Genomic DNA, 13,853 nt, shown 5'->3' with positions numbered 1-13,853 from the left:
GTTCAAAGCGCATTGTGATGCGCGGAGATGTCACCTCCAGATGCACGGGACCAGGCAAGCAAGATTGCAGGTAGGAGCTGGTTTTAATATATAAAATGATAAAAGAACACTGATACAAAGGCAAAAGAAAGTGCGTGCAACGCACGGGTAGCTAGGCTAACACTAGCACTGAGTAAACGTCCAAAATGGCGCGCGTCGAGTGCCCAAAAGCTAAGGCGGAATTTAGCAAGCCAAAACAGGACAAGCTCATCGAAAAGTGTGTGTTGCGTAAAGCAAGTGAAAACCTCAGACCGAACAAAGGGACGAGGCAGGTATAAATACAGAAACGGTAATCATAAACAGGTGTGCGTAACGGCCAGTGCAGATGGAACAAATGGGGTAACCATGGAAACAGACTAAACAAGGAAGTGCACAAACTAAGAATCGGAAGAGTCAAACCATAAACAAGAAACACAAAAGACTCATAACCCAAAACCCTATATGATCCGCTTGGTGGATCATAACACGTTCCTGTTCAAAGATGGATTTGTTTCTCATTTTAATATAAGAACAATTCCATAGTGGAGTATGGTGTGTGATGAAGTTGTGTTTGTAAATTTGTTTCCAGTACAACAACACTTGCTGGTAGGGATTTGTACCGTTGACTTTCAATTCCATGTTTTATGTGTTATATACAAACCCCGTTTCCATATGGGTTGGGAAATTGTGTTGGATGTAAATATAAACAGAATACAAGGATTTGCAAATCATTTTCAATCCATATTCAGTTGAATGCACTACAAAGACAAAATATTTGATGTTCAAACTCATAAACTTTATTTATTTTTGCAAATAATAATTAATTTAGAATTTCATGGCTGCAACACGTGCCAAAGTAGTTGGGAAAGGGCATGTTCACCACTGTATTACATCACCTTTTCTTTTAACAAGACTTAATAAATGTTTGGGAACTGAGGAAATTATTTCCCATTCTTGTTTTATGTAGAGCTTCAGTCGTTCAACAGTCCGAGTTCTCCGCTGTCGTATTTTACGCCTCATATTGCGCCACACATTTTCAATGAGAGACATGTCTGGACTGCAGGCGGGCCATTAAAGTACCCGCACTCTTTTATTACGAAGCAACGCTGTTGTAACACGTGGCTTGGCATTGTCTTGCGGAAATAAACAGGGGCGTCCATTATAACGTTGCTTGGACAACATATGTTTTTCCAAAACCTGTATGGACCATTCAGCATTAATGGTGCAATGTGTAAGTTACCCATGCCTTGGGCACTAATACAAACCCATACCATCACAGATGCTGGCTTTTGAACTGTGCGCCTATAACAATCCGGATGGTTATTTTCCTCTTTGTTCCGGAGGACACTACGCCCACAGTTTCCAAATATAGTTTGAAATGTGGACTCGTCAGATCACAGCACTTTTCCACTTTGCATCAGTCCATCTTAGATGAGCTCGGGCCGAGCGAAGCCGGTGGCGTTTCTGGGTGTTGTTGATAAATGGGTTCTGCTTTGCATAGTACAGTTTTAACTTGCACTTACAGATGTAGCGACCAACTGTAGTTACTGACAGTGGTTTTATGAAGTGTTCCTGAGCACATGTGGTGATATCCTTTACACACTGATGTCGGTTTTTGATGCAGTAATGCCTGAGGGATCAAAGGTCCGTAATATCGTCGCTTACGTGCAGTGATTTTTCCAGATTCTCTGAACCTTTTGATGATTTTAAGGACGGTAGATGGTAAAATCCCTAAATTCCTTGCAATAGCTTGATGAGAAATGTTCTAAAACTGTTCGACAATTTGCTTACAAAGGCGTGACCCTCACCCCCTCCTTGTCTGTGAATTACTTAGCATTTCATGGAAGCTGCTTTTATACCCAATCATGGCACCCACCTGTTCCCAATTAGCCTGCACACCTGTGGGATGTTCCAAATAAGTGTTTGATGAGCATTCCTAAACTTTATCAGTGTTTGTTGCCACCTTTCCCAACTTCTTTGTTACGTGTTGCTGGCATCAAATTCTAAAGTTAATGATTATTTGCAAAAAAAAAACAAAAAAAAAGTTTATCAGTTTGAACATCAAATATGTCGTCTTTGTGGCATATTCAACTGAATATCGGTTGACAATGATTTCTTTCTTTCTTTCTCAGTTTATTTTGACATGTACATGAACACACTTACAACATAATACATCAAACAATCCCACATCATTTCACATCACATCATGTCCGGAAAGGAGTAGGAAGAAGCAAAGCTTATTTAATCCTACACCTTTCCCACGTCAGAGCGTCTACAATTATATACATTCATCCACTGACCTCTTTTATAGTAAAATGACATCCGTGAATGAGTAATACAACAGTTTTGTAATATGTAATTAATTAATTCAGTCATCATTAGCTTACTGAGATGAAGAATATCTTATTTTCAATAAGGTTGAAAGTGTTCCTCATAATTCTTCTTTTTTGTACTTTGTAAGCACTATTAATTTGAACAACCTCTTAAACTGGATCATATCAGTACAATGTTTAACTTCTTTACTTAATCCATTACATCATTTAATTCCACATACTGATATGCTAAAGGTTCTAAGAGTTGTACGTGCATACAAATGTTTTAAATTAGATTTCCTCTAAGGTTATATTTCTCCTCTTTAGTTGGTAAGAATTGTTGTACATTCCTTGGTAGCAAGTTATAGTTCGCTTTGTACATCATTTTATCTGTTTGCAATTTTACCAAATCGAAATTTAATATTTTTGACTCAATAAATAACGTGTTGTATGTTTTCTATATCCAACATTATGTATCAGTCTAATCGATCTTTTTTGTGACACAGTTAAAGAATGTAGCGCACATTTGTAGTTATTTCCCATATTTTTACACAATAACTCAGATATGGTTACACTAGCGAGCAGTAGAGACTATGAAGTGATTTTTGACCCAGGACGTATTTTGCTTTATTCATTATTGAAATGTTTTTTTGCCACCTTATGTTGTATATGTCAGGACTATGACTTGGATTAGAGAATATATGGAACGAGCCAGGTGTGAATGTGCGTACATGATTATTTTATTAAACACTAAATACAAAAATAAGCAAACAAAGGACGCTTACAAGTAAGTACTAATACTAGACCACAAAATACAAACATGTAACAAAAAAACTTACTCGATGGCATGAATAATGAACTATAAACAAAACTAGCACAATGGCTTAAATAACAAAAACTTACTTGACGTGGACAAAACCGAATAGCAAGGCATGAAGGTAGGAGCAGCATGTAGCAAGCAGTACAGCATAAGCAGGAAGTAGAATGCAAGCAAGCAATAGCATAAGCACCAGCAATAGCAAAGTTCCCAGGCCGATGAACAGAAAACAAATGATTTAAATAGTGATTATGATGATGAGAAACAGGTGCGGAACTGAGGGCAGGGGCGTAACTTGGAGACCAGGTGGAAACCAATGTGTAACTATGGAGACAAACACAATCAGGAAGTGCAAAACAGGAGACAAGAGTCCAAAAGCAAAACGTAAACATGATCAAACATAAACTGATTTACAGGCATGACAGTATATTTTGTATATAAGATTTTTAGTTAATTTTACCATCTATTAATGCTCCCAAAAATCTGGTTTGTTTTACCCTTTCAATGTCTACTCTGTCTATTTGTATTTGTGTCTGATGCTCTTTTCTACTGTTACCAAATAGCATTCTTTCAGTTTTACTGCGATTCAAAGATAGTCTGTATTTGTCAAACATTATTTTTTCATTTGTTCATTTCTTCTGTTATTATTTGTATTATCTTCGGTGTGCTCTCTCCCGAACAGAAAGCAGTTGTGTTGTCTGCAAATAAAACTAACATTAAGTTCTTTGTAACTTTACCAATGTCGTTTATATCAAGATTAAACAATCTTGGTCCCAGTATTGATCCCTGGGGTACACCACAAGGTATATCTAGCCGTACTGACATATTTTCACCCATCTTCACATATTGCTCCCTGTTGGTTAAATAACTTCTTACCCAGTTCAAGACCAAACCTCTGATGCCATATCGTTCTAGTTTTTGTATTAAAATATCATGATTAATTGTGTCAAATGCTTTTGTTAAGTCCATGAATACTGCGGCCGCACATTCTTTACTGTCCTATTGCATTGGTAATTTTCTCTGTTATTTTGATTAATGCTATTGATGTTGAGATATTTGCTCTAAATCCAAATTGGTTCTCCACGAGCGTCCCACTTTTGTTGATAAATTTATCTAATCGGTTACTGAATAGTTTTTCCATGATTTTGGAGAATTGTGGAAGTAATGAAACTGGTCTGTAGTTAGTAAACTGGTGTATGTCTCCATTCTTATAAATTGGTACGACTTTTGCAATTTTCATTTTGTCAGGGAATTTGTCGATTAGAAATGATATGTTACTGATATATGTCAGAGGTTCTGAAATGTCTTCTACAACCTTTTTTTATCGTTACCATATGTTGAGGTCTTAGATTTACATTTTTTTACAATTCTGATTACTTCTTCTTTTGTCACCTTCTTAAGAAACATGGAATTGGGATTTCTGTCTATGAGCTCACTCAAGTCCTCAACTGACCCATCATCTGCATTTGGAATTCTTTGTTCCAGATTTTTTCCGATATTAACAAAGTAATCATTAAAACATTCACCTATTTGGTTCATATTGTAATTTTTTGTATTTCCATCCAGAAAGTGCTGGGGGTAATCTGTCTTAGCAACATTTTTAATGATGCTATTTAGGATTCCCCATGTTGCTCTCATGTTGTTTCTGTTCTTGTTTAATAATTGACTGTAGTATTCCCTCTTAGATGTTCGTAGTATACCAATTAGCTTGTTTTTATATTTCTTATACTTATTTTCTGCCTCTATGGATCTCTGTGTTATAAATATTCGATATAATGTGTTTTTTTTTTTTTTTGGTGACAAGCACTTCTCAGTCCTTTTGTCATCCATGGTTGGTTGTTTTTCCTTTGCTTCTTACTAAGTTCTCTCCAAGGACAATGTTTATTATAAAGTGTTAGAAAGGTTTTGAAACATTTCCCATATGCATCATTTACATCATCTTCATTGTACACATTGTCCCAAGTTTGTTTCCTCAGATCCTCCTTTAAGGAAATTATTCTTTCCTCTGTCCATAGTCTTTGAAATGTCTTTTTCTTGATGTTTTTCTTCTTGTAATTCCCATCGTAAATAGTAAAAACTGGCAGATGGTCGCTGATGTCGGTTGTTAACAGTCCACTTGTTGTGTTATTATCAAACACATTAGTGAAGATTTTATCAATAAGTGTAACACTGTGACTTGCAATTCTGGTTGGCCTTGTGATTTGGGGATACAAACTCATACTATACATTGTATCTATGAAATCATTAATGGACTTTTGCTTATTGGGGTTCAAGAGATCTATATTGAAGTCGCCACATAAAAAAAAAGTACTTTTTGACTGATTCCATCGAAAGTTCCCTTAATCCAGTCTTCAAATCCTTCAATGCTTGAGTTGGGTGTTCTATATATACAACTGATCAATACATTTCTACTTCTTTCATGACATATCTCAATAGTTATACACTCTAAAACATTGTCAATAGCTAGTGACATGTTTTTTACCACCCTGTAATGGAAGTCCTTCATCACATACACAGCAACTCCGCCTCTATTCTTATTTAATCTATTAATATAATTGAGTTCATATCCTTCTAGTCCAAAGTCCATTCCTTTTTTTGTATCCATCCATGTCTCTGATACAGCAATACTTTTGAAAGGTTCTTTAAATTGTTCCATAAATGAATTCATATTGTTAAAATTGGCATACAAACTTCAATCAATATTCATCCACCAAAAATGTATTAAAACTTTTTACACTAAACATATAGTTAATTTATACACCAAACATTTATTAAATATTTATACACTAAACATGTATTTAATAATTTAATATTCATACACTAAACAGATGTTTAATATGCATACATTAAACAGTTATTTAATTAAAATGTATACACTAAACAATAAACATGTAAACGATCCCCCCCATGCGAAGTCTGGGTCACTAAATAAGGCACACTTGGAAATAATGAATTTCTTTATGTGTGCAGTTGCAGGAGAAGTCCACAGGAGGGCGCACATTCCCTCTCAATAAGTCCGGTTCTCGCTCTCTCGCTCGTCTTTTTTTCTTCTTCTAGTCCTTCACTCTCTCTATCCTCATCCACAAATCTTTCACCCTTGCTCAAGTTAATGGGGAAATTGTCGCTTTCTCCGTCCGAATCGCCCTAGTTGCTTGTAGCCATGATTTTAAACAATGTGGGCATGTGAGGAGCTCTACAACCCGTGACGTCACGCACACATCGTCTGCTACTTCCGGTACAGGCAAGGCTTTTTTATTGGCGACCAAAAGTTGCAAACTTTATCGTCGATGTTCTCTACTAAATCCTTTCAGCAAACATATGGCAATATCGCAAAATGATCAAGTATGACACATAGAATGGACCTGCTATCCCCGTTTGAATAAGAAAATCTCATTTCAGTAGGTCTTTAATATTCATACACTAAACATGTATTTAATATTTATGCACCAAAAATGTCTTTAATATTTATTCACTAAACATGTATTTAATATTTATACACTAAACAAATATTTAATATTCATACACTAAACATGTATATAATAAGTTTATACACTAACATGTATTTAATATTTATACACTAAACATCAATCAATGTTTATTTATATAGCCCTAAATCACAAGTGTCTCAAAGGGCTGCACAAGCCACAACGACATCCGCGGTACAGAGCCCACATAAGGGCAAGGAAAAACTCACCCCAGTGGGACGTCGGTGACAGCGACTATTAGAAACTTTGGAGAGGGCTGCATATGTGGACCACCCCACCCCAACCCCCCCACACCCAACGCCCCCCACCCGAGGGGAGACCGAAAGCAATGGATGTCGATCGGGTCTAGCATGATATTATGAAAGTCCAGTCTATAGTGGATCCAACATAACAGTGAGAGAACATATATTTTTCTTCATACACTAAACATGTATTTAATATTCATACACTAAACATGTATTTAATATTCATACATTAAACATGTATTTAATATTTATACATTAAACATGTATTTAATATTCATACATTAAACATGTGTTTAATATTTAGACAATAAACATGTATTTAATATGCATACACTGAACATGTATTTAATACTCATTTACTAAACATATTTTTAATATTTATATACTAATCATATATTTAATATTCATAAAGTAAACATGTATTCATTATTCTCTAAATAAGGCACACTTGGAAATAATTAATTTCTTTATGTGTGCAATTGCGACAGAAGTCCACAGGATGGCGCACATTCCCTCTTAATAAGTGTCCCCCCCCCCTTCCCCCCCACCTACATAAGATATGTGTCTAGTTTTATCGGCCAGCCCTATTGGCCATTTTCCTATTTTTTTAACATAAGTTATGTGTCCATCATTATATATAGTATTGTTTTACAGCCCAGCCCTATGGGTTTTTTTTTTTCAAATTACTGTTTTTTTAATTGATTTCAATTTTATGTCTTTTGCAACATATGGTGACATTGTTTAATCGCCCAGCTCTATCGGCATTTTTTCATTTTTTTCTATTTGTTTCCATTTGTCATGCTTAATAGTGGTTTAGTTTAACAGCCCAGCCCTTTGGGGATTTTTTCTGAATATTTATTTTTCAATTGATGTTTTGCGATGAATATTGATATCGTTTTATCGCCCAGCCCTATCGCCCTTTTTTATTTTTTTATTATTATTTTTTTTAACCTAAGTTAGGTTCTTCATCCACTTATATTCATACACTAAACATGTATTTAATATTTATACACTAAACACGTATTTAACATTCATACACTTAACACATATTTAATATTCATACACTGAACATGTATTTAATAATCATATACTAAACATATATTTAATATGTATATACTAATCATATATTTAATATTCATTCAGTAAACATGTATTTATCATTCTCTAAATAAGGTGCACTCAGAAAGAATTAATTTCTTTGTGTGCAATTGTGGCAGAAGTCCACAGGAGGGCGCACATTCTCTCTTCATAAGTCTGGTCATTCATACACTAAACATGAATTTGATATTCATCCACCAAACATGTATTAAATAATTATACACTAAACATAAATGTAATTTATACGCTAAACAGGTATTTAATATGTATACACTTAACAAGCATTTAATATTCATATATTAAACAGTTGTTTAATGAATATTTATACACTACACATGTAAAGGAGGAATTGGAAGTCTGGGACACTAAATAAGGCACACTTGGAAATACTTAATTTCTTTGTGTGTGCAGTTGCAGCAGAAGTCCACAGGAGGGCGCACATTCCGTCCCGAGTGCATTGCTGTCATTAAAAGACACTTGGGCAATAGCCAGACTTGTTTCTTCATGAGTCTGCTCCTCTAAATAAGGGACACTCGGAAATAATGATGACTTTTCCCCCGATGCCAAGTCTGGGACACTAAATAAGGCACACTTGGAAATAATGAATTTGTTTGTGTGTGCAGTTGTGGCAAAAATCCACTGGAGGGCGCACGTTCCCTCTTCAAAAGTCTGGTCCTCTCTCCCCCGCACTCTCAGTCCTTGTCTAGTTTTATCGGCCAGCCCTATTGGCCATTTTCCTATTTTTTTAACATCAGTGATGTGTCCATCATTATATATATTATATTATTTTACAGCCCAGCTCCATGTTTTTTTTTTTCAAATTACTTTTTTTTTTAATTTGATTTCGATTTGATGTCTTTTGCAAAATATAGTGACATCGTTTAATCGCCCAGCCATATTGGCTTTTTTTCCATATTTTTCTATTTTTCTCTCTATGTGTCATTCTATATATTGACATAGTTTAACGGCTCAGCACTTTGGGGATTTTTTCGGAATTTTTAATTTTTTTAAATTTATGTTTTGCGATAAATATTTATCATTTTACCGCCCAGCCCTATCAGCGTTTTTCCTTTTTTTTTTTTTTGTATTTTATTGTATTTTTATACATAAGTTAGGTTTCTCATTCACTTATATTCATACACCAAACATGTATTTATTATTCATACACTAAACATGAAATTGATATTCATCCACCAAACATGTATCAAATATGTATACACAAAAAAAATATTTAATTTATACACTAAACATGTATTTAATATTTATGCATCAAACATTTATTTAATATTCATACACTAAAAATGTACTTAATATATATTAAACAGCAGAGGTACGTACAGTTCTGAGGACACCAAACCCACGGAAGGCAGCCGGCCCAGACAACATCCCTGGCCAGGCCCTCAGGGTGTGTTCATCAGAGCTGGCTGACGTACTTGCTGACATGTACAACTCGTCACTTGCACAAGATGTTGTGCCCACCTGCTTCAAGACCACCACCATCGTGCCCCTGCCAAAGAAAAACACTGTGACCTGTCTGAATGACATATCGCCATGTTGCATTCACCCCAATAGTGATGAAGTGCTTCGAAAGGATAGTCATGTCATGCATCAAAAAGACTCCTCACTGTTGGTCTGACACCAACTCTCTGTGACTGGGTCCTGAACTTTCTCACAAACCGGCCCCAGTCAGTCAGAATCTGCAACCAGACATCAGGCACAAAGGTTCTAAGCACAGGGACCCCCCAAGGCTGCGTGCTGAGTCCCCTACTGTACACCCTCTTCACACACGACTGTGTGGCCTCCCAGAACAACACCAGTATCATCAAGTTAGCAAATGACACTGATCACCGGGGGAGCTGAGGCAGCGTACAGAAGGGAGGTGGCGGAACTGGTGGCCTGGTGTCAGGATAATAATCTCTCCTTGAACGCAGACAAGACCAAGGAGATGATTACTGACCCACAGAGAAGGAGTGCACAGTACACAGCTCTGTACATAGGGGGGACAAAGGTTGGACAGTTTGAAAACCTTTAAATTCCTCAGGACCCACATCAGTGAGGACCTCACCTGGGATCACAACACCCAACAAACAAAAAAAAACCCAGCAGCGACTGTACTTCTTAAGAAGGATGAGAAAATTTGGCATGCCACCCAAAATGCTTAGCAACTTCAATAGAAGTACGGTTGAGAGTGTCCTTACCAGCTCAATCACGGTCTGGTATGGAAACTGCACTGCTAAGGACAAGAAGGCACTCCAGCGAGTGATTAAATCTGGTCAGTATATATCAGGAGCAGCCTTCCCATCACTACAGGACATGTACACTACCAGGGCCACCAGGAGAGCACACAACATCATAAAGGACAGTACACACCCCCAGCACAGTCTCTTCAGCCTCCTACCATCAGGCAAACCATACAGGAGCCTGAAATCCAGGACTACAAGACTGACAAACAGTTTCTACCCACAGGCCATCAAGCTTGTGAATGCTAGCTACCCCTTCCCCCCTGTTTTACTTTTATCTTTTGAACAAAAGACAGCTACCATGTGAACTGTGAACCATCACTGTAGACACTTTTCCCCTCTGTTCACTAAAGACACTTTTAATTGCTGCTGTGACCCAAGGTCACCTCCATATTTATACTGTTGACTGCCAATCAGAATGTGCAATAATGTGATGTTACTTACTGTGCCTTGTATATAACAATTGTATGTTTACTTTTTTATTCTTAGCTAAGTACCGTGTGACTTGTTGAAGGGTGGACTAGCGAAGTAAGATTTTCATTGCACGGCCAATTGTCTGTTTAACTGTGCATATGACAATAAACAATCTTCAATCTTGAATTTTGAATTCAATGAATGCACACAACTTAAAAAGCCTCCATTTTTAATTGAATATATTGCAAAAGATTCAGCAACACTGATGTCTAATTTACTGTGTAATTATGCGATGAAAAAAGACGACTTTTAGCCGTAAGTGGTGCTGGGCTAATATGTCCGCTACAACCGGTGACGTCACAAACACGCGTCATCATATGCATCATCATTCCGCGATATTTTCAACAAGAAACTCCGCTGGAAATTTAAAATTGTAATTTTGTAAACCAAACCGGACGTATTGGCATGTGCTGCAATGTTAATGTTTCATCATTGATATATAAACTATCAGACTGCATGGTCGGTAGTAGTGGGTTCCAGTAGGCCTTTAAGTGTTTTAAATCCCTGCAGCTTACATGACTGTTAAACACTTGTGTCTACTGACCTGATGCCTGAACCTGAATGTTTTATCACACACAGTGCAACTAAACGGTTTCTCTCCAGAGTGTGTTCTCATGTGTGACATAATTTCACACTTAGTGTTGAATCGTTTAACACAGGCTGAGCAAGCAAAAGGTTTCTCTCCAGTATGTCTTTTCATGTGTCTGGTAATGTCACCCTTTCTGTAGAAAATCTTCTTACAAACAGAGCAGGTAAAAGGTTTCTCTCCGGTGTGTCTTTTCATATGTGTGGCCATGTCAAACTTTCTGGAGAAACTCTTCTTACAAACAGAGCAAGTAAAGGGTTTCTCTGCGGTGTGTGTCATGTGTCTGATAATGTTAAGCTCTGTGGAGAAATTCTTCTTACAAATAGAGCAAGTAAAAGGTTTCTCAACAGTGTGTGTTCTCAAATGTAAATTCATGTCATACTTGGTGTTAACTCGTTTAGCACAAGCTGAGCAGGCAAAGGGTTTCTCTACAATGTGTATTCTCATGTGTCTGGTCATGTGAAGCTTTCCGGAGAAACTCTTCTTGCAAACCGAGCAAGTAAAAGGTTTCTCTCCAGTATGTGTTCTCATGTGTGTGGTCATGATAGGTTTTGTGGAGAAACTCTTGTTACAAACAGAGCAAGCAAAAGGTTTCTCTCCAGTGTGTGTTCTCATGTGTGTGGTCATGTGTTGCTTTTGGGAGAAACTCTTCTTGCAAACAGAGCAAGTAAAAGGTTTTTCTCCAGTATGTATTCTCATATGTGCTGCAAAATTACTCCTCTTTCTAAATGATTTCCCACATTGAGAGCAGTCCAAGTGTTTGTTGTTAGTGTGATGTCTCGTATCACCTTTAGAGTCATTTTTACTCTCAAAATGTTTTGGATGTGGTCACTGTGATCAGAAGAGTCTGACAACATGTGGTCCATGTCTGACAGTGGAGCAAAGATGCTGTCTGGTTCTGACTTGATATCTTCACAATGCTCTCCATCAGCTTCTGTGATGTGTTGACTTACAAGCTCCGCTCCTCTGTACTTCTCACTTTGACTGTGATGAAGCTGTAAGGACTGAGCTTCATCTTCATCATGAAGCTGCTCCTCTTTAATGTGGGAGGGGGCCTGTAGCTCCTTCTGTCCCACACTGGAGCTCCACTCCTGCTGCTTGGAGGGAATCTCTTCTTGACTCTCTGCTGACACCTGCTGGACGTCTGCAGAACATGAAACAGAAATTAGGTGTTACTGTATTGAAGTTTGCAGTATTCAAACTATTCACATGTGAGCTAGGCCAAATAGACAGTGATGGGCAAGCGACCTGGAAAATGTACTAAGCTAAGCTACAAGTTACTCTCGATTAAATGTAGCCAAGCTATACTCCGATAATTGTAGCAAGCTACACTACACGCTACACTGCAAAAGTAGCTTGCCACATCAAAGCTACATTTAACAGCATTTCTATCTATTGGATCGCATGTATAATATCCATGTTAATGTAACTGAGAGTGTACACATGGACCCAGTGGGGGTCCAATGCTGTTAACTATCTGTCATTCAGCTGGGGACACCATTACAACTACCTCAAGGGGTCTCCGCAATCCATTGTATGTATTTTTTTATTCATTTTATTTCTACCCTTGTTGAGATACCATCAAGGAAAAGTACTTCCATTTGAGGAGGTGTGAACAGGTTAGGACATACATCATGGTCCCAATACGGAAAACCATTGCATCTAATAGAGAATGTCTCATTTGCACCCATAGTGGTGAAATCTATCAAAATTAGGGTGGTCTCAAAAAGGAGGACTTTTTCAAATTGACTGTGTGTCGGTTTTAAAAGTGCTCCCCCTTTGGTCAACATATGAAATAATTAATGTATGTAAGAAATTGAAATGTGAAACTGAAAGAGAGAGAAAGAGAGATAGAGAGAGAGAGAGAGCAAGAGCGAGAGCGAGAGAAAGGTATAGTAAGAACTTGAAGTAATAATGAAGATTGAAAACCAATTACAAAAAACAAAATCCAAAACAAATTAACTAACAGCTTACCTTCTTTAAATTGGCATAGTATGTATATATTATTAATGTTGTAAATAAAAATCTTTATATATCTAAAAAGGGTGGTCCCAAAAAGGTCGGCATTTTTCAGAGGTCTCAATAAGGTCACACATACACAAGAATGTATGTGAGTGTGTGTGTGTGTGTGTGTGTGTGTGTGTGTGTGTGTAAGTATGTGTGCGTGTTTTCTTGTATTTGTACCCTTCTTGAGACATCAACAAGGAAAAGTAACTTCCATATGATGACCGGTGAACAAGTCAAGTTAGGACCGAAGTCATGGTCCCAATACGGAAAACCATTAAATCTAATAGAGAGCCAAATACTAGAGTCTGCGAACATTGCTCCAAAGTCAGGATTTTTTGTTGATTTATTGTGCATAAAAAAAATTACATTGACAGGTGCAAAGACAGCAATATAGGATAAAACAAGACAGAAGCTAAAGCAGGACTAAAGAAGGACTTCCTGATTCATCCCCCTCTGGCCAACATATGTAATAACAAGTGTGAGTAAGAAATTGAAATGTGCCTCCTTTGGCCAAAATGTACAAAGTAAATATGTATACAGAGACATACTGTAATAAATTCAAGTAAATAAT

The 13,853-nt window shown here is 37.0% G+C and overlaps 2 protein-coding genes across 7 annotated transcripts in view; one reads left to right on the top strand and one right to left on the bottom strand.

Moving 5' to 3' along the window:
• Positions 1 to 13,853, top strand: part of LOC133545576 (zinc finger protein 391-like) — a 212,369-nt gene that overhangs the window by 56,804 nt on the left and 141,712 nt on the right. The window lies entirely within an intron of this gene.
• LOC133545601 (involucrin-like) overlaps positions 1 to 13,853 on the bottom strand; it is a 31,105-nt gene that overhangs the window by 2,439 nt on the left and 14,813 nt on the right. For 2 of the 5 annotated variants that reach the window (XM_061891343.1, XM_061891344.1), the window contains one exon: positions 11,562 to 12,419. In XM_061891343.1, coding sequence (XP_061747327.1) covers positions 11,971 to 12,419 — 449 coding nt within the window. In that variant the 3' untranslated portion in view covers positions 11,562 to 11,970. Of the gene's footprint in view, positions 1 to 2,191; positions 3,472 to 7,409; positions 9,483 to 11,561; positions 12,420 to 13,853 lie in introns of those variants that run through there. The other 3 variants (XR_009804878.1, XR_009804877.1, XM_061891345.1) reach the window with 3 other exon arrangements.

The sequence above is a fragment of the Nerophis ophidion genome, linkage group LG28 (assembly GCF_033978795.1).
Source record: "Nerophis ophidion isolate RoL-2023_Sa linkage group LG28, RoL_Noph_v1.0, whole genome shotgun sequence".
Classification (NCBI taxonomy): domain Eukaryota; kingdom Metazoa; phylum Chordata; class Actinopteri; order Syngnathiformes; family Syngnathidae; genus Nerophis; species Nerophis ophidion.
The sequence above is the reverse complement of the archived record's forward strand: the minus strand, read 5'-3'. Positions and strand labels throughout refer to the sequence as shown.